Below are 23,337 nucleotides of genomic sequence, written 5' to 3'. Positions count from 1 at the left end.
ATAGTGAATTCCAGGTCAGCCTGAGCTAGAGTGAGACCCTACCTCAAAATAAATAAATAATAGGTGCTTATGGAGGTCAGGTATTCAATGGAGTTTTTGCAAATATTAGACTGACAGTGGATCTAGGGGGTCCCCAAACTCATCCTGTGGTTATTTCCCAGTCCCAAGAATGCATAATTGGAATAGATATACTTAGGAGTTGGCAGAACCCCCACATTGGTTCCCTGACTTGTGGAGTGAGGGCTATTATGGTTGGAAAAGCCAAATGGAAGCCATTGAGGCTCCCTTCACCAGGAAAAATAGTGAACCAAAAACAGTATCACATCCCTGGGGGAAATACAGAAATTAATGCCACTATAAAGGACTTGAAGGATGCAGGGGTGGTGGTTCCCACCACGTTTCCCTCTAACTCCCCTGTTGGCCTGTTCAGAAAACAGATGGATTCTGGAAAATGACAGTGGATTATTGGAAACTTAATCAGGTGGTGACTCCAACTGCAGCTGCTGTACCAGATATGATTTCTTTGCTTGAGCAGATTAACACGTCTCCTGGTACCTGGTATGCAGCTACTAAACTTGTGAATGCCTTCTTCTCCACACCTGTCCATAAGGACCACAAGAAGCAATTTGCCTTCAGCTGGCAAGGTCAGCAGTATACTTTCATTGTTTTACCTCAAGGTTATATTAACTCTCCAGTCCTGTGTCATAGCCTAGTTCACAGGGATCTTGATCACCTGTCCCTTCCACAGGGTATCAAGTTGGCCTATTGTATCAATGACATTATGCTGATTGGATGAAATGAGCAGGAGGTGGCAGCCACTCTGGAGTTGCTGGTACAGCATATGTGCATCAGGGGACAGGAAATAAATCCATCCAAAATTCAAGAACCTTCCACCTCAGTGAAATTTCTAGGAGTTCAGTGGTGTGGGGCATGCAGAGATAGTCCTTCTCAGATGAAGAATAAGTTGTTTAACCTGGCTCCTCCTACCACTAAGAAAGAAGCTGTCCCGGCCAGCGGGGAGTTGAACAAGAACTCAAGGAGAAGCTAACCTGGGTGAAAAAAGGCAAACAGACACAAGAAGGAGACCATGCTAGGTGTTTGTCATGGCCTCGAGAGTTTATTTTTACATGTAGGTTTATATAGGGTTGTAGGGGGAAGGGGACGTGGTCAGGGCAAGGAGTTGTAGGGGGAAGGGGACGTAGTTAGGGCAAAGATCACAGAGTTACTGGCTAAACCACAATGCCTTTGTTTCTTCATCAGCTACCAGCAGGATGGGGGAGTGTTTAGCCAGGTGTATGATCCCATTGTTTCTGGTAGTTGAATATTAGGTGAGGAAGTAGAAACTTAACTTGCTATATGGCAGTTTCTGTTAACATGGCTGCAGTTTGGTTCATAGCTCCCAACAAGAAGCACAATGTCTAGTGGGCCTATTTGGATTTTAGAGACAGCATATTCCTCATTTGGGTATCTTACTCCGTCCCATATACCAAGTGACTCAAAAAGCTACTAGTTTTCAGTGGGGCCCAGAATAAGAGAAGGCTCTTCAACAGGTCCAGGCTGCTGTGCAGGCTGCTCTGCCACTTGGGCCATATGATTCAGTGGATCCAGTGGTACTTGAAAGAGCTCTATACACATACTCCTTCCTCAAATATCCTTCTCACCAATTTTCCAATTGTGTTCCTTCCAAGTCCTGGACCATCCGGCCAAACCATTGGCCACAGCCCATGAATTAGTGCATAGGGATGCCATTTTGGAGCCTTTGGCAGGCCCCATAGGTGAATCACAGTGGAGACCCCTGAGATTCTGGAGCAAGATCCTTCTGTCATCTGTAGACAATCTCCCTTTGATGATGTCCTGCTATTGGGCCTTAGTAGAAAGTGAATGCTTGACAATGGGCCATCAAGTTACTATGCAACCTGAGCTGCCCATTATGAGCTGGGTGTTATCTGACCCACCAGGTCCTGCTTGAGCCCGATCATGGATATACCACTTCCACTTGATGATGGACTGCTGCTGTACATGTCCAACTTTATGACCTGGTGGGTACAAGTAAGTTACATGAGGAAATTGCCCAAATACCTATGGTTGCTACTCTTATTACAATGCCTTCTGTTCCCAAGCATGTACCTATGGCATCATGGGGTGTGCCCTATGATCAATTGACTGACTAGTGCATGGTTTACAGATGGTTCAGCATGTTATATGGGCACCTCCCAGAAGTAGACAGCTGCTGCACTACAACCTCTTTCTGGGACAACTTTGAAGGACTGTGCTGAAAGGAAATCTTCACAATCTACAGAACTATGGGCAGTACACATGGTTGTGCTTTTTTTCTTTTTTTGGTTTTTTGAGGTAGGGTTTCACTCTAGCCTAGGCTGACCTGGAATTCACTATGGAGTCTCAGGGTGGCCTCGAACTCACGGCAATCCTCCTACCTCTGCCTCCTGAGTGCTGGGATTAAAGGCATGCACCACCACACTCAGTGGTTGTGCATTTTGCTTGGAAGAAAAAGTGGCCAGATGTGTGGTTATGCACTGACTCATGGGCTGTGGCCAATGGTTTGGCTGGATAGTCTGGGACTTGGCAGAAACACAAATTGGAAAATTGGTGAGAAGGACATTTGGGGAACATGTATGTGGATAGAGCTCTCTGAATGGGCAAAAGATATAAAGATACATGTTAATTCTCATCAGAAGGTGACCTCATCAGAGGATGACTTTATTAATCAAGTAGCTAAGCTGGCCCATTCTGTGGACAGTGTTCAACCTCTTTCCTCAGCCACCCCTGTTATTGCCCAATGAGCCCATGAACAAAGTGGCCATGTTGGCAGGGATACAGGTTATGCATGGGCCCCAAAACATGGATTTCCACTAACTAAGGCTGACCTGGCTATGGCTGCTACCAACTGCCAAGTCTGCCAGCAGCAGAGACCAACTCTGAGCCCCCAATATGGTAGCATTCCTCGGGTGACCAGCCAGCAACTTGGTGGCAAGTTGACTACATTGGGCCTTTTCCATCATGGAAAGAGCAGCGTTTTATCCTCACTGGAATAGACACTTATTCTGGGTATGCATTTGCTTTTCTTGTATGTAATGCTTCTGCCAAAACTACCATCTGTGGGCTTACAGAATGCCTTATCCACCATCATGGTATTCTACACAGCATTGCTTCTGACCAAGGAACTCACTTCAAGCCAAGGAAGTATGGCAGTGGGCTCATGGTCATGGAATTCACTGGTCTTACCATGTACCCCACCACCCTGAAGCAGCTGGCTTGATAGAACAGTGGAATGGCCTTTTAAAGAAACATCTACTGTGCCAACTAAGTGGCAATAGCTTGAAGGGCTGGGGGAGTGTCCTCCAGCAAGCTGTATATGATCTGAGTCAGCGTCCTATATATGGTACTGTTTCTCCTATAGCCCAGATTCATGGGTCCAGGAATCAAGGGGTGGGAATGGGAATAGTACCACTTACTATCACCCCAAGTGACCCATTAGCCAAATTTTTGCATCCTGTTCCCACAACCTTATGCTCTATTGGCCTATAGGTCTTGGTGCCAGAGGGGGGAGTACTTTTGCCAGGAGACACTAAGCACATACCATTGAACTGGAAGCTAAGACTTCCCCCTGGCCACTTTGGGATCCTGATGCCCTTGAGGGAACAGGCTGAGAAAGGAGTTACAGTGTTAGCAGGGGTGACTGATCCAAACTACCAGGGAGAAATTGGACTGCTCCTCCACAATGGAGGTAAGGAAGTGTATGTCTGGAGTACAGGAGATCCTTTACGGTCTCTCAGTGTTACCATGCCAGGTTATCAAAGTCAATGGACAACTACAATAACCCAATTAAGGCAATGTAATAAATGACCTAGATCCTTCAGGAATAAAGGTATGGGTCACCCCTCCAGGTAAAGAACCAATACCTGCTGAGGTGATTGCTGAAGGTGGAGGAAATACAGAATGGGTAGTAGAAGAAGCCAGTTACAAATACCAGATAAGGCCATGTGACCAGTTACAAAAATGTGGACTGTAATGGCCATGAGTGTTTCTGTCTTACCTTGTTAAGAGTGTTTGTACATATGCACACCAATATTAAGATGCTTTTGTTTTTCCTCTATTTCTCTATTAGGTAATTAATGCTGATTAAGATCATATCACTAGTTAACCACTGTTGAATTTATATTTGACTTACTATATTAAAGACTGAGCATTTCTCAAGGAACTTCGCTTTGTCTTGGCGGGGGGTGGGGGGACAGTGTGTATTTACATTTGTATGAGGGATAGTTATATGACGTTAAGTAGAATTATGACCTTGTTAATGTCTTCATTTGGAATTTAATATGCTGTAAGGAGATATGGTTTGGTTTCAAGTTTTACAAGGGGAGGACATGTGATGGTTAAGTTTGTGTCAACTTGATCTGTTTAGGAATCCACAGACATTCTTCATAAGTGAGTCTCTGAGTTTGCTTCTAGGAAGGATTAAATAAAGGATGAATCCTTCCCCCAGGGTGAGCCCTTCCCTCAGAGTGGGTGGTCCCTCTTGCAGGGGGGGGGGCGGGGAGGGTCTGTATCTAAAGAAGCTCTGGGGAGGAAAGTATCCCCTTCTCCCTGGCTGCTGGTGCTGCCTGTTGTTTGCTTCTTGGTGCTTTCCAGTGTGAACTGAAGAGCAGCATGGAATGAAGACCAGCATAGAATGAAGACCAGCATCTCTTCAGGATACCTCCAGGCCTTCAGTGCCAGATTGGGACTGCTGAGGCATCCAGCCTCCTGGACTGAGCAGCTACCAGGTTCCTTGACTCTCAGGCCTGCAACCTGCTATTGTTGGACTGCTGTAAGATAATCCAATAAATTCCCTTTTTTGTTGTTTTTTGAGATAGGTTCTCACTCAAGCTCAGGCTGACCTGGAATTCACTATGTAGTCTCAGGGTGGCCTCAAACTCACTATGATCCCCCTACCTCTGCCTCCTGAGTGCTAGGATTAAAGGCGTGTGCCACCACAGCTGGCTTCTAAATTCCCTTTTAGTACAATTCATTCTATCAGTTCTGTTCCTCTAGAGAACCCTGACTAATACAATCATATTATAATTAAACTACAAAACACAAATATCAAAGAAAATATACTGAAAGCAGTTAGAGAGTATGGTAGTTTGAATAGATGGCCCCCAACATATTCAGTGTTTTATTAGTTTGTAGTTTACATCTGCAACCACCTGGCTGGAGGCGGTGTCACTGGGTGGATCTTAAGGTGTAGTGATGGGTTTGTGATTTCAATCTAAAGATATGTAAAGTGTGCATAGCTAGAGTTCCTGAAGTGTGCTGTGCTGTGTGGCTTTTGGTTTTTAGGCTTGTGTCTCTCTGTGTGTTTGGTCCTATGAAAGCAGGCCAGTTTCTTCTGCCATTATGGAACTTCCCCTGGATCTGTAAGCTTCAATAAATCCCTTCCTCCATAACTGTCTGGAAATTCATCTCAGCAAACCTGAAGCTGTCTGCTACAGGGAGAAAAATCAAGTCACATACAAAGGCAAGCCCATCAGGATTACAGCAGATAACTCAACACAAACTTTAAAAGCCAGAAGGGCTTGGAATGATGTATTCCAAATTCTGGAAGATAACAACTATCAAACAGGATTACTTTATCCTGTAAAGCTATCCATTCAAATAAACCAAGTAATAAGGACATTCCACAACAAAAGCAGACTAAAGGAATATACAAAAACCAAACAAGCGCCACAGAAAATAATTGAAAGGATCCTCCATACTGAAGAGAAAGAAAAGCCGGCACACACAAGGAATCTGGAAAAAACAAACCATACTCAAATACTAGTTAATACAAGAGAGCAAAGGTAAAACTGGAGAAACTACAAAACAAAAAAAAAAAAATGGAAAATATAAGTACACACCTTTCAATAATAACTCTTAATATCAACTGCTCAATGCCCCAACCAAAAGACACAGGTTTGCGGACTGGGTTAAAAAGCAGGATCTGGGCTGCAGGCATGGCTTAATGGTTAAGGCATTTGCCTGCAAAGCCAAAGGACCCAGGTTCAATTCCCTAGGACTCATGTTAGCTAGATGCACAAGGGGGCGCACATATCTGGAGTTCATTTGCAGTGGCTGGAGGCCTTTGCATGCCCATTCTCTCTGTCTCTCTGTCACCCTCTTTCTCTGTCAAATGAATAATTTTTTTCTCAATTTTTATTAACATTTTCCATGATTATAAAAAATATCCCATGGTAATACCCTCCCTCTCCCCACTTTCCCTTTGAAATTCCATTCTCCATCACATCCCCTCCCCATCTCAGTCTCTCTTTTATTTTAATGTCATGATCTTTTCTTCCTCTTATGATGGTCTTGTGTAGGTAGTGTCAGGCACTATGAGGTCATGGATATCCAGGCCATTTTATGTCTGGAGGGAGTATATTGTAAGGAGTCCTACCCTTCCTTTGCCTCTTACATTCTTTCTGCCACCTCTTCCGCATTAGACCCTGAGCCTTGGAAGGTGTGATCGAGTACTCCAGTCACTACTTCTTCTTTTTTTTTTTAATTTTAATTTTATTTTATTTTTTATTTGAGAGCGACAGACACAGAGAGAAAGACAGATAGAGGGAGAGAGAGAGAATGGGCATGCCAGGGCTTCCAGCCTCTGCAAACGAACTCCAGATGCGTGCGCCCCCTCGTGCATCTGGCTAACATGGGACCTGGGGAACCGAGCCTCGAACCGGGGTACTTAGGCTTCACAGGCAAGCGCTTAACTGCCAAGCCATATCTCCAGCCCTCCAGTCACTTCTTTACAGCACTATGATACCTTCTGAGTCATCCCAAAGTCACTTCCATCTTAAAAAGGGAAGATCCTCTACCCAAAGTGAGAGTAGCATTAATATAAGGGTATAAATATTAAGAGAAGTGCTTACTGGGCAGTTTGATAAGCGCAGTATATACATTTTTCCAGACATCAGCAGATGTTACACCCCTAGGGCTCATGACTACCCCTGTTTTAAGCTTTCGGTATCAGGGATGTGTTCCTCCCCATGGAGTGGGCCTCCAGTCCAATTGAAGGGTATTTGGTTTCCACCAAAACAGACCTGCCACTATTGCACCCGTTGGCTCATTTGGGCTGGCTGGCCAATTATAAGGCTTGCAGTGTCCACTGTTGAGTATCTTCACTGGTAGTATCGCTTTCTCCCATTGAACTACTTGTAGAATGGCTTCTTCCAGCGTTCTGTCAGCAAATAAATAATATTTTTTTAAAAAGCAGGATCCTAGCCAGGCATGGTGGCACACACCTTTAATCCCAGCACTCAGGAGGCAGAGATAGGAGGATCGCCATGAGTTCAAGGCCACCATAAAACTACATAGTGAACTCCAGGTCAGTGTGAGGTAGAGTGAGAAAAAAAAAAAAGCAGGGGCTGGAGAGATGGCTTAGCGGTTAAGCGCTTGCCTGTGAAGCCTAAGGACCCTGGTTCGAGGCTCGGCTCCCCAGGTCCCACGTTAGCCAGATGCACGAGGGGGCACATGCATCTGGAGTTCGTTTGCAGAGGCTGGAAGCCCTGGCATGCCATTCTCTCTCTCTCCCTCTATCTGTCTTTCTCTCTGTGTCTGTTGCTCTCAAATAAATAAATAAACAATGAACAAAAAAAAATTAAAAAAAAAAAAGCAGGATCCTTCAACTTGTTGCCTCCAAGAAACTCACCTTTCCACAAAAGATGGACACTCTTTTAGGGTAAAAGTTTGGAAAATGGTGTTTCAAGCAAATTGGCCTAGAAAACAAGCTGATGACACTATCCTAATATCTGACAGGGTAGACTTCAGACCAACATTAGTTAGGAAAGATAAGGAAGTCACTTTATATGGATTAAAGGAATACTCTAACAGGAGAACATTATAATCCTAAACATATGCGCCCAATTTCATCAAACACTATCAGAACTAAGGTCACCAATAACACCCAACACAGTTGAGGTGGGTGACTTCAACACCCCACTCTCATCAACTGACAAGTCATCCCAGCAAAAAATAAACAGAGATGCTTCTGGATTAAATGAGGTCATAGAACAAATGAACGTAACAGATATCTACAGAACATTTCAACCAAATGCTGCAGAATACACATTCTTTTCAGCAGCACAAGAAACATTCTCTAAAATAGACCATATATTTTAGGAAACAAAGCAAATCTTAACAAATATAGGAAAATTGAAATAATTCCTTGTACTCTCTCTGCTCACAATGGAATTAAACTACAAATCAATAGCAAGAAAAGCTATAGAGCATATAGAAAATCATGGAAAGTAAACACTACTAAATGATTAATGGGTCAATGAAGAAATCAAGAAGAAAATCAAAACTCCATAGACTCAAATGATAATGAGAACACAACATAGCACAACCTTTGGGACATAATGAAGGCAGTCCTAAGTGGGAAATTTACAGCTGTAAGTGCCTAATTAAGAAATTAGTGATTGGGCTTCTGCATGAGAAGGAAAAAACTCAGTAGCAAAGGCCAGTAAGTTATAAAGGAGATATAAAGGGAAGAGAAAGAAAGGGAGGAGGGTACTTAATAGATTGGTATTGTATATATGTAAGTAGAATGATTGAGATGGGGAGGGGATATGATGGAGAATGGAATTTCAAAGGGGAAAGTTGGGGGGAGGGTATTACCATGGGATTTTTTAAATAAATTTTTTATATTTTTTTGTTTTTATTTTATTTATTTTAGAACGACAGGCAGAGAGAAAGAGGCGGAGATAGAGAGAGAGAATGGGCGCGCCAGGGCTTCCAGCCTCTGCAAATGAACTCCAGACGCGTGCGCCCCCTTGTGCATCTGGCTAACGTGGGTCCTGGGGAATCAAGCCTCAAACCGGAGTCCTTAGGCTTCACAGGCAAGCGCTTAACCACTAAGCCATCTCTCCAGCCCCTATGGGATATTTTTTATAATCATGGAAAATGTTAATAAAAATTGAGGAAAAAGAAATTAGGACCTGCACACTGCAAGTCTGCAGTGGGGAGAGAATTGTGCAGGCCAGGAAAGAGTTGGCATGGGGTGGGCAGCATGATGACGTCAATCTGCAAGTGGGGAGGGCAGCTCAGCATAGTGGTTGGTCTACTCCCATTCTGCGGCAGGTTGGCAGACAGAAGAAAAATCAAGGAAGATGTTTGAGCAATAGGCAGTTCAGTTTATAAATCCAGAAACTCCAGGGTATGTTGGATTTGCAAACCTTCCCAATCAAGTTCACCGGAAATCTGAGAAAAGGTTTTGAGTTCACAAGTGATTGTGGCTGGTGAATAGGGTCTAGGAAAATCAATTCTCATAAACAGCCTATTCCTAACTGACCTCCAACCAGAAAGAATTATACTTGGAGCTACAGGGAAAACTAAAAGAACTGTCCAGATTGAGGCTTCAACTGTTGAGACTGAAGAGGGGAGGGAGGGTCAAGCTGTGCCTTACAGTGGTGGACACACCTGGCTATGGGGATGCCATCAACTGCAGGGATTGTTTTAAGACCATCATCTCCTACACTGACAAGCATTTTGAATGATACCTGCACGATGAGAGTGGATTGAACAGGCGGCACATCATTGATAACAGGGTGCATTTCGCCTTTGGGGCATGGACTGAAGCCCTTCGATGTTGCATTTATGAAAGCAATACACAACAAGGTGAATATTGTGCCTGTCATTGCGAAAGCTGATGCTCTTACTCTCAAGGAACCCAAGAGGCGGGGGGGGGGGGGAAGATTTTGTATTAAATTGAAAAGCAAAACATAAAAATCTATCATTTACCTGATGCAGAATCAGATGAAGATGAAGATTTTAAAGAGGAGACTAGACTCAAGGCCAGTATCCCATCCTCTGTGGTTGGATCCAACCAGTTGATTAAAGCTGAAGGGGAAAGGGCCAGAGGTCACCTCTACCCATGGGGTTTTGCGGAGGTGGAGAACCCAGAGGACAATGACTTTCTGAAGCTGAAAACAATGTTCATCACTCACATGCAGGACCTCCAGGAAATGACCCAGGACCTTCACTATGAAAACTTCCCTTCTGAGAGACTCAAGAGAGGTGGCAGGGAAATTGAGAATGAGGACATGAATAACAATCAGATCTGATTGGAAAAGGGGGCTGAGCTCCACCACATGCAGGAGATGATGGCAAGGATGTAGGCACAGATGCAGATGCAAATACAGGGTGGCAACAGTGACAGTGGAACCCTTGGGCATCATGTGTGAGGTGATGTTTGAATCTTCATATCTGTGGAAGAAAACACTTGGATAAAAACAAAACATTCCAGATGAGTGCTATAGCTTCAAGTTTTCTTAAGGTCCTTGGAAGTGTGCCCTTCTAAATTTGAGTAACAGTGCTTGGGAATTTCACTTTTTAAAATTTTTGATTTTTTTTTTGTATGAAGTACTTTTAACATTTGTATTTCATTGCTATGTTACACTTTATGTTTTATGAGGTAAACTCATTTTCTTCCTCTTTAACCACTAATGTTAGAATTTATTTCTAAGACTTATTCCACATGCATAGTTGATAGTAAATTTCTTTGATTTAGCTTCTTTAACTGACTAATCATTAGTGAGCACTCTTGATTTATATTTATTTCTTTTGTTTTGTTTTTTTTTCTTTTTTTTAAATTTTTTTTATTTATTTATTTGAGAGCGACAGACACAGGGAGAAAGACAGATAGAGGAAGAGAGAGAGAATGGGCGCGCCAGGGCTTCCAGCCTCTGCAAACGAACTCCAGATGCGTGCGCCCCCTTGTGCATCTGGCTAACGTGGGACCTGGGGAACCGAGCCTCGAACCAGGGTCCTTAGGCTTCACAGGCAAGCGCTTAACAGCTAAGCCATCTCTCCAGCCCATGTTTTGTTTTTTTAAACTAATTTATTTTTTATTGACAACTTCCATGATTGCAAACAATATCTCATAATAATTCCCTCCCTCCCCCCACTTTCCCCTTTGAAACTCCACTCTCCATCATATCCCCTCTCAATCAGTCTCTCTTTTATTTTAATGTCATCATCTTTTCCTCCTATTATGAGGTCTTGTGTAGACAGTGTCAGGCACTGTGAGGTCATGGATAGCCAGGCCATTTTGTGTCTGGAGGAGCACATTGTAAGGAATCCTACCCTTCCTTTGGCTCTTACAATCTTTCTGCCACCTCTTCTGCAATGGACCCTGAGCCTTGGAAGGTGTGATAGAGATATTGCAGTGCTGAGCACTCCTCTGTCACTTCTTCTCAGCACTGTGGTACCTTCTGAGTCATCCTAATGTCACTTCCATCTGAAAAGAGAAGGTTCTCTACCAAAAGTGAAAGTAGCATTAATATATGGGTATGAGCATTAAGAAAAGTGCTTACTTGCCTGCAATGCTTAACAACTTGGGTTCAAGTCCCCAGTACCCATGGAAAGCCAGATGCACATGTATCCGGAGATCATCTGCAGGGCCTAGAGGCCCTGGCATGTTCATCCTCTCTGTCTCTCTTCTCTCCCTCTCTGCTTGAAAATAAATTAATTAAGAAAAAGAGAAGTGCTTACTGGGCAGTTTGGTGAGCATAGTATATACATTTAGCCAGACAGCAGCAGACGTTACACCCCTATGGCTCATGACTACCCCTGTTGTAGGTTTTCAGTATCAGGGATGTATTCCCTCCCATGGAGCTGTCCTCTAGTCAAATTAGAGGGCAGTTGGTTTCCCCCATAACAGACATGCCACTATTGCACCCATTGGCTCATTTGGCCTGGCTGGCCAAATATAAGGTTTGCAGTGTCCACTTTTGAGTATCTTCACTGGTGATATCTCTCTCTCTCTCTCTCTCTCTCTCTCTCTCTCTCTCTCTCTCTCTCTTTCATTGAACTGCATGCAGAATGGCTTTCCCCAGCTTTCTGTCAGCTGGTCTACATGGAAGTCTTCAGCTCAGTTCCAGCAGGATTTCTCAGTGACCTTGTAGCTCAAGTATGTGGAGTCTTCAGCAATAAGGTCTTACCATTGATTCCTCGTAAGCAACCAAGGGCCTTGGCAATGGTCTATAATGCTTTGGGGGCATCAGAGACCTCCCTGGCCAACAACTCACTGGAAGGTTTGATTTATATGTAGAACGTTCATGTTTATGGAGGATGATCCTGTGTTTTAAACATGTGTCTGTGATGGAGAAGGCTGTTCAGACACTGGTTGGAGACATTTCTTAAATTTTTTTTAAAGATTTTTTATTTATTTATTTGAGGGTGACAGAAAGAGGCAAATAGAGAGCGAGAGAGAGAAGGGGCACGCTAGGGCTTCCACCCACTGCAAACAAACTCCAGACATGTGCACCCCCTTGTGCATCTGGCTCACGTGGGTCCTGGGGAATCAAGCCTCGAAATGGAGTCCTTAGGCTTCACAGGCAAGTGCTCAACCGCTATGGCATCTCTCCAGCCCCATTTCTTAAATTTTATAGTTGTGCAAGTGCCTAAAACCAGTTGTGCTGCTTTACTTCATTACTGTTTCTTCATTGGATGAGATACATTTTTATATTTAAGAAACTTTTTTTATTTTTGAGAAAGAGGCCATGGGGAGAGAGAGGGAGAGAATGGGCACACCAGGGCCTCCAGCTACTGCAAATGAGCTCCAGATGCATACACCCCCTTGAGCACCCGGCTTACGTGGGTCCTGGATAATCAAACCAGGATCCTTTGGCTTTGAAGGCAAATGTCTTAACTGCTAGCCATCTCCAGCCCCTTAAGAAACTTTTTTTTTTTTTTTGAGGTAAAGTCTTACTCTAGCTCAGTCACTATGTAGTCTCAGGGTAGCCTCGAATTCATGGTGATCCTCCTACCTCTGCCTCCTGAGTGCTGGGATTAAAGGCATATGTCACCATGCCCGGTTTAAGAAACTTTTTTAAGCAGGGTTTTGGGATTGAGTTTTAAGAGCTTTATGGATCCTCGTACTAGGACATTTTGCAAAACTCTGTGCAGAGAACTCACCAGAAGGACTTTCTTTTTTTTTTTTAAATTTTTTTTTGTTGTTGTTGTTGTTCATTTTTTATTTATTTATTAGAGAGTGACAGACACAGGGAGAAAGACAGATAGAGGGAGAGAGAGAGAATGGGCGCGCCAGGGCTTCCAGCCACTGCAAACGAACTCCAGATGCGTGCACCCCCTTGTGCATCTGGCTAACGTGGGACCTGGGGAACCGAGCCTTGAACCGGGGTCCTTAGGCTTCACAGGCAAGCGCTTAACCACTAAGCCATCTCTCCAGCCCCCAGAAGGACTTTCTAATGCCATGATGGTTATACTGTGCTGTAGAAAAAGTCAAAGTAGCTATGAGCTCCAGCTTTACATTGTAATAAGAGTCAAACTGGTTATACACAATTAAAACGAAACCTTTAAAGAAACCAATCTTTTATATTTTATACTGCACTTCAATGTACTTTCTGTAACTGCAGAGGAAATTGTAGTCCTTGGGTAGCTTGCCCCTGAACCCGAACTTGTCACTGGGTATTAGGTGGTGCTCCTGCACAACATCTCATCCCCATGAAGCCCAAATGTCTTCCAGGGTCTCCTCAAACTGTTCCTTTTTTCTTTTTTCTTTTTTTTGGTTTTTCAAGGTAGGGTCTCACTCTAGCCCAGGCTGACCTGGAATTCACTCGTCTCAGAGCAGCCTCGAACTCATGGCGATCCTCCTACCTCTGCCTCCCGAGTGCTGGGATTAAAGGCGTGCGCCACCACGCCCAGCACTGTTCCATTTTTTAAGTCATTTTCTATTGAGAGGAAAACAGCAATGTTTTTTTTGTTATTGTTATTTTTTTTTATTTATTTATTTAGAAGTGACAGCCCATCAATGGTCACTTTTTATGTGTTGACTATCTCATCTGTTTTCAGCAATTATTATTTCCTTCATTTTCTAGTACAAATATCTTCATGAGTCCTAAACGAATGAAATGCATTTCAGATCTACACTGCAGGCAGATGGTTGAAGGCACATTTGGTGTATATTCTGGCTTACTCCTCCTGTGTTGCCTTTCCTCCTGCCATCATAGTCTCCTAAGTGTTTAAGAAATAACCACTGAAATGAACAAGAAGACAGTGGTATGGAAAGAGCAGATGCTAGTTTGGTATTTTCATTTTACTGCAACAGAAGTTGAGCAGAAGAAAATGCTTGATTCAAGATGAGATGGAATTTTTTAATGTGAAAAAAAACTAGTAATAAAATTAGACTCATAAATTATTATAAAGATGTACAACATAAAATAATATTGTGTACTTTACTCACTTTTCCCTCACTGTTGCAACATTGTGAATGGTCAGAGGTTCTTTATGTGAAGTTTCTCCCCCCAAAATTGTTCATGACTGTAGAATACATCCATGCAGCCAGTTGGTTGTGTCATTTTGACACTGGCATTGCTTAGAGCAAGCTGTTTAAAAATTTCTACACACTTAGTTTAATCCCTTTGTGTCACTCAGGGCAAGCTGCCATCTGAAAATGGCAACATGAACCAGGAGGTCTTGCTGCCCAAACCTAAACAGACACTTTTGCTAATAAATAATTGCTCTTTACTAAGAATTATGTACCTATAGAAATGTATTTGGAAAACATTTATTTTACACAGCAAGTTTGTGCTAATCTTTTTTTTTTTTTCTCAATAAAACACTATAGTAAGTGGGGGGAAAAAAAGAAATTAAAAAGCCAAGTGTGGTGGCACAAGTCTTTAATCCAAGCACTCGGGAGGCTGAGGTAGGAGGATCACCAAGAGTTCGAGGCCAACCAGAGACAACATGGTGAATTCCAGGTCAGCCTGAGCTACAGTGAGACCCTACCTCAAAATAAAACAAAAAGAAAAGAAAAGGAAAGGAAATTAGAAAGGTTGCAAATAAACAACTTAATGCTTCACCTTAAGGCTATGGAAAAAGAAGTACAAGGCAAACCACAAATCAGTAGAAAGGAAAAATATAATAAAGATTAGGGCATAAATTAAGGAAATAGAAACAAAAAAATCCAAAGAATCAATAAAACAAAGAGTTGGTTCTTTGAAACAATAAATAAGATTAATAAACCCTTAGCAAATCTGACCAAAAGAAAGAGAGAAGAGGCACAAATTAATAAAATTAGGGATGAGGGCTGGAGAAAAGACTTAGTGGTTAAGCACTTGTCTGTGAAGCCTAAGGATCCCGGTTCAAGGCTCAATTACCCAGTATCCACATAAGCCAAATGTACAAGGGGGCACATGAGTCTGGAGTTCGTTTGTAGTGGCTAGAAGCCATGATGTGCCCATTCTAATTCTCTCTCTCTGCCTCTTTCTGTCTGTTGCTGTGGTGTTTGATTCAAGTGTCTCCCATAAACTTAGGTGTTCTGAAGCTAAGTCCCCAGCTGATGGACATTTGAGAATTAACACCTCCTGGAGCTAGTGTATTGTTGGGGATGGACTTAAGGGTGTTATAGCCAGTTTCCCCATGCCAGTGTTTGGCACAGTCTCCTGTTGCTATTGTCCACTTTATGATGGCCAGGGGGTGATGTCCACCCTCCACTCATGCCATCGTTTTCCCCTGCCATTGTGGAGCTTCCCCTCAAGCCTATAAGCCAAAATAAACCTCTTTTGCCCAGAAGCTGCTCTTGGTTGGGTGATTTCTACCAGCAGTGCGAACCTGACTGCAACAGTCACTCTCAAATAAATAAATAAATTAGAAATGAAAAAGGCACCACCGCAACAGATACCAGAGAAATTCAAAAACTCATAGGGACATACTATGAGAACATATACTCCACTAAATTTAAATGTATTATTTACTTATTTATTTATTTAAGAGAGAGAGAAAGAGATAGAGAGAAAGGGCACACCAGGGCCTCCAACCACTGCAAATGAACTCCAGATGCATGCGCTCCCTTGTGCATCTGGCTTACATGGGTCCTGGGGAATTGAACCATGGTCCTTAGGCTTCACAGGCAGACGTCTTAACCACTAAGCCATTTCCCTAGCCCTCCACTAAGTTTAAAAATCTGAAAGGGGGGAGGGAGGGTATTACCATGGGATATTTTTTATAATCATGGAAAATGTCAATAAAAATTGAGAAAAAAATAAAATAAAATAAAATAAAAGATAAGACTAATTGAGAGGGGGAAGGTATATGATTGAGAGTAGATTTGTGAAGAGGAAAGTGGGGGTGGGAAGCAAATTATCACAATTTATTGTCTATAATTATAGAAGTTGTCAATAAAAAGGTTTTGAAAAATAAAAAATTTTAAATTTTGAAAAATTCTGAAAGAAGCCAGGTGTGCTGGTGCACGCCTTTCATCACAGCACTCAGGAGACAGAGGTAGGTAGATCACTGTGAGTTCAAGGACACTCTGAAACTACATAGTTAAATCTAGGTCAGCCCAGGCCAGAGTAAGACCTTACCTTGGAAATCCCCCCTCCCAAAAATATCTGAAAGCAATGGATGATTGATTTATATGACCTACCAAAATTAAATCCAGATGAGATTTAACCACTTAAATAAACCTATAACAAGTATGAAGATCCAAGCAGTTATAAAAAAAAAAAAAAATCTGCCAACTAAAAAAAGCCCAGGCCCAGTTGGATTCACGGGTGAATTTTACCAGAACTTCATGGAAGCACTAACACCAATGCTACTCAAACTTTTCCATAAGACAGAAAAGGAAGGAATCCTACCAAACTCCTTCTATAAAGCCAGCATCAGCCTGATACCAAAAGCAGAGAAAGATAGAACAAAAAAAAAATTACAGACCAATCTCCCTCAAACACAGATGCAAAAATTCCCAACAAATTATTGGCAAACAGAATACAAGAATATGTCAGAAAAATCATTCACCCTGACCAAGTAGGCATTATCCCAGAGATACAGGGATGGTTCAACATACACAAATCGATAAATGTAATACACTATATAAATGGACTGAAGGATAAAAATCATATGATCATCTAATTAGATACAGAAAAATAATTCAACAAAATCCAACATTCCTTCATGATAAAAGTCCTATAGAAACTGGGAATATAAGGACCATATCTCAACACAATTAAGGCTATTTATGACAAACCTACAGCCAACATAATACTAAATGGAGAAACACTTGAAGATTTTCCACCAAAATCAGAAACAAGACAAGGGAGTCAACTGTCCCCACTTTTATTTAATATAGTACTGGAAGTTTTAGCCATAATAATAAGGCAAGAGAAACACATAAAAGGGATACAAATTGGAAAGGAAGAGATCAAGTTATCATTATTTTCTGATGACATGATTCTATACATAAAGGACCCTAAAGATTCAACCAGCAAACTGTTAGAGCTGATAAACATTTATGGCAATGTAGCAGGATACAAAATAAACACACAGAAGTCATTAGTCTTCCTATATGTTAACAACAAACACACAGAGGATGAAATCAGAGAAGCACTCCCATTCACAATTGCATCAAAATAAATAAACAAATAAATAAATAAAGTACCTTGGAATAAACCTAACCAAGGAAGTGAAGGATCTTTACAATAAAAACTTTAGAACACTCAAGACAGAAATTGCAGAAGACACTAGGAAATGGAAATACATCTCTTGTTCTTGAATTGGAAGAATCGATATTGTGATACTGTTAATCTTGCCAAAAGCAATCTACACGTTTAATGCAATCCCCATCAAAATTCCAATGACATTCTTCACAGAAATAGAAAAAAAATCCAAAAATTCATTTGGAAGCATAAAAAAGCTCAAATATCTAAAACAATTTTGAGCAACAAAAATAAAGCTGGTGGTATCACCATACCTGATTTTAACCTTTAATTTTAATCTTTCTCTCTCCATATATATATATATATATATATATATATATATATATATATGTTTTTTTTTAATAGAGATATAGTAACAAACACAGCATGGTAGTGACACAAAAACAAATATGTTGGTCCAGGTATCTACCTGATCCTGGACAAAAATGCCAAAACCATTAACTGGAGAAAAGACAGCTGCTTCACCAAATGGCGCTGGGAAAACTGGATATGTATCTGTAGAAGAATGTAAATAGGTCCTTATCTCTCTGTGTGCACAAGAATTAAGTCCAAACGGATCAAAGACCTTAATATCAGACCCAAAACCTCTGAAACTACTAGGGGAAAAAGTAGGGGAAACCCTTCAACACAATAGTATAGGCAAAAAACTTTCTGAAGCCCAGCATAGTGGCACATGCCTTTAATCCCAGCACTCGGGAGGCAGAGGTAGGAGGATCACCATGCATTCAAGACCACCCTGAGACTACATAGTGAAATTCAGGTCAGCCTGAGCTAGAGTGAGACCTTAATTCAAAAAAAAGAAGAAGAAGAAGAAGAAGAGGAGGAGGAGGAGGAGGAAGAAGAAGAAGAGGAAGAAGGGGAGGAAGAAGAGAAGAAGAAGAAGAAGAAACCCTTTCTGAATATTATCCCAGGTGCTCAGGAAATAAAATCACTGATCAATAACTGGGACCTCATGAAATTACAAAGCTTTTGTCCAGCAAAGGACATTGTGAATAAAGCAAAAAACCAACCTACAGAATGGGAGAAAATCTTTGCCAGCTATCCATCTGACAAATGATTAATATCCAGGATATACAAGAAACTAGCCAGGCGTGATGGCCCACACCTTTAATCCCAGCACTCAGGAGGCGGAGGTAGGAGCATCACCATGAGTTCAAGGCCACCCTGAGACTCCATAGTGAATTCCAGGTAAGCCTGGGCTAGAGTGAGACCCTACCTCAAAAAAACAAACAAACAAACAAAAACCCTCAAGAAACAAAATAATAAGAAATCAAACAACCCAATTAAAAAATGGGCTATGGGGCTGGAGAGATGGCTTAGCAGTTAAGTGCTTGCCAATGAAGCCTAAGGACTTTGGTTCAAGGCTCAATTCCCAAATACCCATATAAGCCAGATGCACATGCATCTGGAGTTCGTTAGTAGTGGCTGGAGGACCTGGCATACCCATTCTCTATCTGCCTCTTGCTCTCTCTCTCTGTCACTCTCAAATAAATAAATAAAAATAAACAAAAAAATTTAAATGGGCTATGGAACTAAATAGAGAGTTCTTAAAAGAAGAAATAAAGATGGCATATAACCATCTAAAAACAATGTTCTACATCCCTAGCCATCAGGGAAATGCAAATTAAAACTACTTTGAGATTACACCTCACCCCTGTCAGAATGGCTACCATCATTAAAACAAATGACAATAAATGCTGGTGGGGATTCAAAAAAAGAGGAACCTTTCTATACTGTTGTTGAGAATGCAATCTGGTCCAGCCATTGTGGAAATCGGTGTGGAGGTTAAAATAGCTAAAAATAGACTTATCATATGACCCAGCTATACCACTCCTAGGAATATATCCTAAGGACTCATGTCACTACCTTAAAGATACTTGCTCAACCATGTTTATTGCCACTCTATTCACAATAGCTAGGAAATGGAACCAGGCTAGATGTCCCTCAATCCACAAATGAGTGGATAATTAAGATGTGGCACATTTATACAATGGAGTTCTACCCAGTGGTGAAGAAAAATAAAATTATGAAATTTTCAGGGAAATGGATGGATCTGGAAAGGATTATTCCTAGTGAGGTAACCCAGGCCCAGAAACCCAAACATCACATGTTCTCTCTCATATGTGGATCCTCACTACAAATGATTGGACTTCCATGTGAGTTGGAATAAAACTCAGTAACAGAGGGTAAGCTAGAAAGGGTATATAAAAGGAATAGAAAGGGAGGGAGGAGGGACTTAAGAGGATGGTATTGTATATATATAAGTATTAATGGAGGTAGAAGGGCCTGAGTGAGGTCAGGGGAAGAGAATGTATAAAGGAAAGATGGAGGGAGGGCTAATCAAACTCTAAGAGGGTATGAATAATTCATATGGAAACCTACGTTTTTGGATAATGGAACACCCAGAAGCCATAGTTGTTAACTAGAAAATTTTCAGTGCCAGGGATGGGATACCTTCCAGTAAGTTGTTGGTCAGGGAGGTCCCTTATGTTCCAAGAACATTACAGGCAATTGCTGAGGCCATTGGTTTCCCACCAGGAAGAGATGGTAAGACCTATTGCTGAAGACTCCATATACTTGGGCTGCAAGGTCACTGAGAAATCTTGCTAGAACTGAGCTGAAAACCCCTCCATGTAGACCAGCTGACAGAAAGCTGGAAAAACCCACACTGCATGCAGTTCAATGGGAGAGAGAGAAATCACCTGTGGAGATACTCAACAGTGGGCACTGCAAGCCTTAAATTTGGCCAACCAGGCCAAATGAGCCAATGAGTACAATAGTGACATGTCTGTTAAGGAAGAAATCAACCACTCTCTAATTTGACTGGAGGCCCACTCCATGGGAGGTAATACATGCCTGATACTGAAAATCTACAGCTGGGGTAGTCATAATGTTCATAGGGGTTATTGTCTATAATTATAGAAGTTGTCAATAAAAAGTAAATTTTTTTTTATTTTTTTTTTAAAAAGTAAATTTTTTAAAAAGACCAAAAAGAAAATGTTAGATGAATACATAATGGCAGGAAAAAAAAAAAAAGAGAGGTGGAGGGTGGAGCTGGGGAAATGGCTCAGTGGGTAAAGTGCTTCCATGAAAGCATGTGGACCTGAGTTTAGAGCTCCCAGCAATAACATAAAAATTCTGGGCGTGGTGGCACATGACTGTAATCCTAGTGCTGGTGAGTCAGACACAGTGAATTTATGTGTTTCATTGGCTAGCAAAATTGCTGAATTTTACATTCATCAAGAAACCATGTTTCAGTCAGGTGTGGTGGCACACACTTTTAACCCCAGCACTCAAGGAGGCAGAGGCAGGAGGACTTATGTGAGTTAGAGGCCACCCTGAGACTACATAGTGAATTCCAGGTCAGTCTGGGCTACAGAAGACCCTGCCTTGAAAAATAAAGTGGAGAGTAATTGAGAAAGACACCCAACATCCACCTCTGGCCTCCTTTTGCATGTATGCACATGTGTGCCAATACACAGATAAACACACATGCCAAAAAAAAAAAAAAAAAGGTGAATGGCGTTCATAAGGAGCAGCATCCAAGGCTATTCTCTGGCCTCCACACACACATGTGTACTCATAATTATGTGAACACACACAGGTGCATACACACATTAAAAAAGAGAACCCCAGCCAGGTTGGTTTACACCTGTAATCCTAGCACTCAGGAGGCCGAGGTAAGAGGATTTCTCTGAGTTCAATGCCAACCTAGGCTACAAAGTAAGGTCTGGGCTAGAGTAAGACTCTGCCTGAAAACAAACACACAAACTACTCTCATTCCATGGCATCAGGTTTTAGATCTTGCAGAAAAGAGGGGCCCAGAAGGAGACTGGAAAGTACTAGAGAGGGATCGGAATAGCAAGCACCCTGTAAAGAGAGAATATAGCAAACTTCTGGCTGAGCTTCTTAGAAAGCCAGGAGGTTTTGGGAGAGGTGAGGGTCAGAGGAGAAGGTAAGTCCTGGACTCTCAGTCTCTCCTCTCCTACATCACTACCCACTCTCCGTGTGCATGCCTCTATCCTCTCCTCTTCTTCCCCCCTCCCCTTCCCTTTGCAAATCTAATTTTTCCCTCCAGGCAGTCTTATAGACCCCCCAAAATAAATCTTGTCCAAACTCCAAAACCTTTCCTTCCCCTATATCTCTTTATTTTCATATTAGTTCTAGGGATAGACCTAGAGTGTGGAAGGCAAGGCAGAATGCCACTGAAGATTGGCACTGTCCAGTCATAGCCTGGCCCAGTGGAGAATGAGATGGCTTCAGTACAACTCAGGCATGGTGAGCGCCAAAATCAGCGCGTCAGCCATCAGCTAGTGGCCTCCCAGTGTATTTCACAACAGTAGCTACTGGCAACAAGTAAGCAAGAATCCATGCCAACGTGTACAGACACATTTTTAACATAGGTCATGGTCATGAAACCCCAGCTTGCACTAGGTGTATATTAATCCTGTCCAGCCAGATCTAACTATACAGAGAAGGGTCCCCAATTACCCCAAGATGTGAGTTCTAGGAACAATGAGAAAGGTAGGGAAGAACAGGAGCGGAGGTAGGGTTTGGTGTCAAGGATCCCATTCCTGACTGCCCTTTCCCATCCCTCCCCCAGGGTCTCCGTTGCCCTTGCCCTGCCCCACTACTTTTAGCCTCGGAGTGGTTCGCAGCTCCATGGTGCCCTCCCTGGAGCGGCTGCCCCCTCGGGCCTCCCCAGAGCCCTCGAAGAGCCTCAAGAGGAACCGGGGACCCGCCTGAGGCAGCAGGTCGCCGGCGGTGAAGACGTACAGCACCGGGTTGACGCTGGAGCTGAAGAAGGCCAGGGCGGTGGTTCCAGCCCTTGCTGCCTGGCCCGCCCCGCCTAGCCGGGCCCAGGCCCCTTCGGGCGGAGCCAGGGCGGCCAGCGCCTGCACGACGTTGACCGCGTGGTAGGGCGCCCAGAGCAGGCCGAAGGCGAGCACGATGGCGCCCACCAGCCGCCCCACGCGCGTGCCCTGGCGCCCGGAGCCCCAGCGGGCGCCCTGCAGCCGCGCCAGCGTCACGCCGTAGCAGCCGAGCACCAGACCGAAGGGAAGCACGAAGGCGGTGAGCGTCTCCAGGAGCAGGTGAGCGGCGGCGTGCCCGGGCGAAGGGTGGCACAGCTGGCACACGCGCTCGCCCCAGAGGTGGCGGTAGACGGCGGCCGGGGCGGCGAGCAGCAGCGCGGCGGTCCACACGGCCAGCAGCAGGCGGCGGGCCAGCGCGGGGCTGCGCAGCCGGGGCGCCAGGAAGGGGCGCGCGACGGCGAGGCAGCGCTGCAGGCTGAGCAGGCCGGTGAGCAGCACGCTGGCGTACATGCTGAGCGCGCACACGTAGTACACCGCCTTGCAGCCCGCCTGGCCCAGAGGCCAGGCCTGCCCGGCCAGGAAGGCCACGAAGAACGGCGTGAGCAGCAGGACCGCGCCGTCGGCCAGCGCCAGGTGCAGCACCAGGGTGGCCGCCAACGGCCGGCCCCGGGTGGACCGCCAGCCCGCCAGGCTCCACACGACGAAGCCGTTGCCCGGCAATCCCAGCAGCGCAGCCAGCAGTAGGAAGACAGTGCCCGTGGCCCGCGAGGCCTTCCAGCTCAGCAGGGTCTCGTTCCCGGGTGGACGGTAGCACACCGACATCCTCCTACGGAGGGCTGGAAGAGGCCACGGAGGGCATTCAGGGGTGGGACAAAGGCCCGCACCGCCTCTGATGCTAGGTGAGAAGGGAAAGTTCCTCCCCAGACTTCTCTGCAGCCTGCCATGGCCCCAACTGATACACAAAGCTCCCAGCCCGCTGACCTCCTCCACTTCCTTCACAAAGCCCAGCGGTACCCAGGCACTAGTGA

The 23,337-nt window shown here is 43.7% G+C and overlaps 1 protein-coding gene and 1 pseudogene across 1 annotated transcript; one reads left to right on the top strand and one right to left on the bottom strand.

The window, feature by feature from the left end:
- Positions 1–1,977: 1,977 nt before the first annotated feature.
- LOC101593814 lies at positions 1,978–10,220 on the top strand (annotated as a pseudogene).
- Positions 10,221–22,054: 11,834 nt separating this feature from the next.
- On the bottom strand, positions 22,055–23,131 carry Ltb4r2 (leukotriene B4 receptor 2). Its single transcript, XM_004661835.2, has one exon. The coding sequence runs from the start codon at positions 23,129–23,131 to the stop codon at positions 22,055–22,057; it is 1,077 nt and encodes a 358-aa protein (XP_004661892.2).
- Between the last annotated feature and the right edge of the window lie 206 nt (positions 23,132–23,337).

Source organism: Jaculus jaculus, chromosome 7 (genome assembly GCF_020740685.1).
Source record: "Jaculus jaculus isolate mJacJac1 chromosome 7, mJacJac1.mat.Y.cur, whole genome shotgun sequence".
Taxonomy (NCBI): Eukaryota; Metazoa; Chordata; class Mammalia; order Rodentia; family Dipodidae; genus Jaculus; species Jaculus jaculus.
Note: the sequence above shows the minus strand (reverse complement) of the source record. Positions and strands in the feature narration are given on the sequence as shown.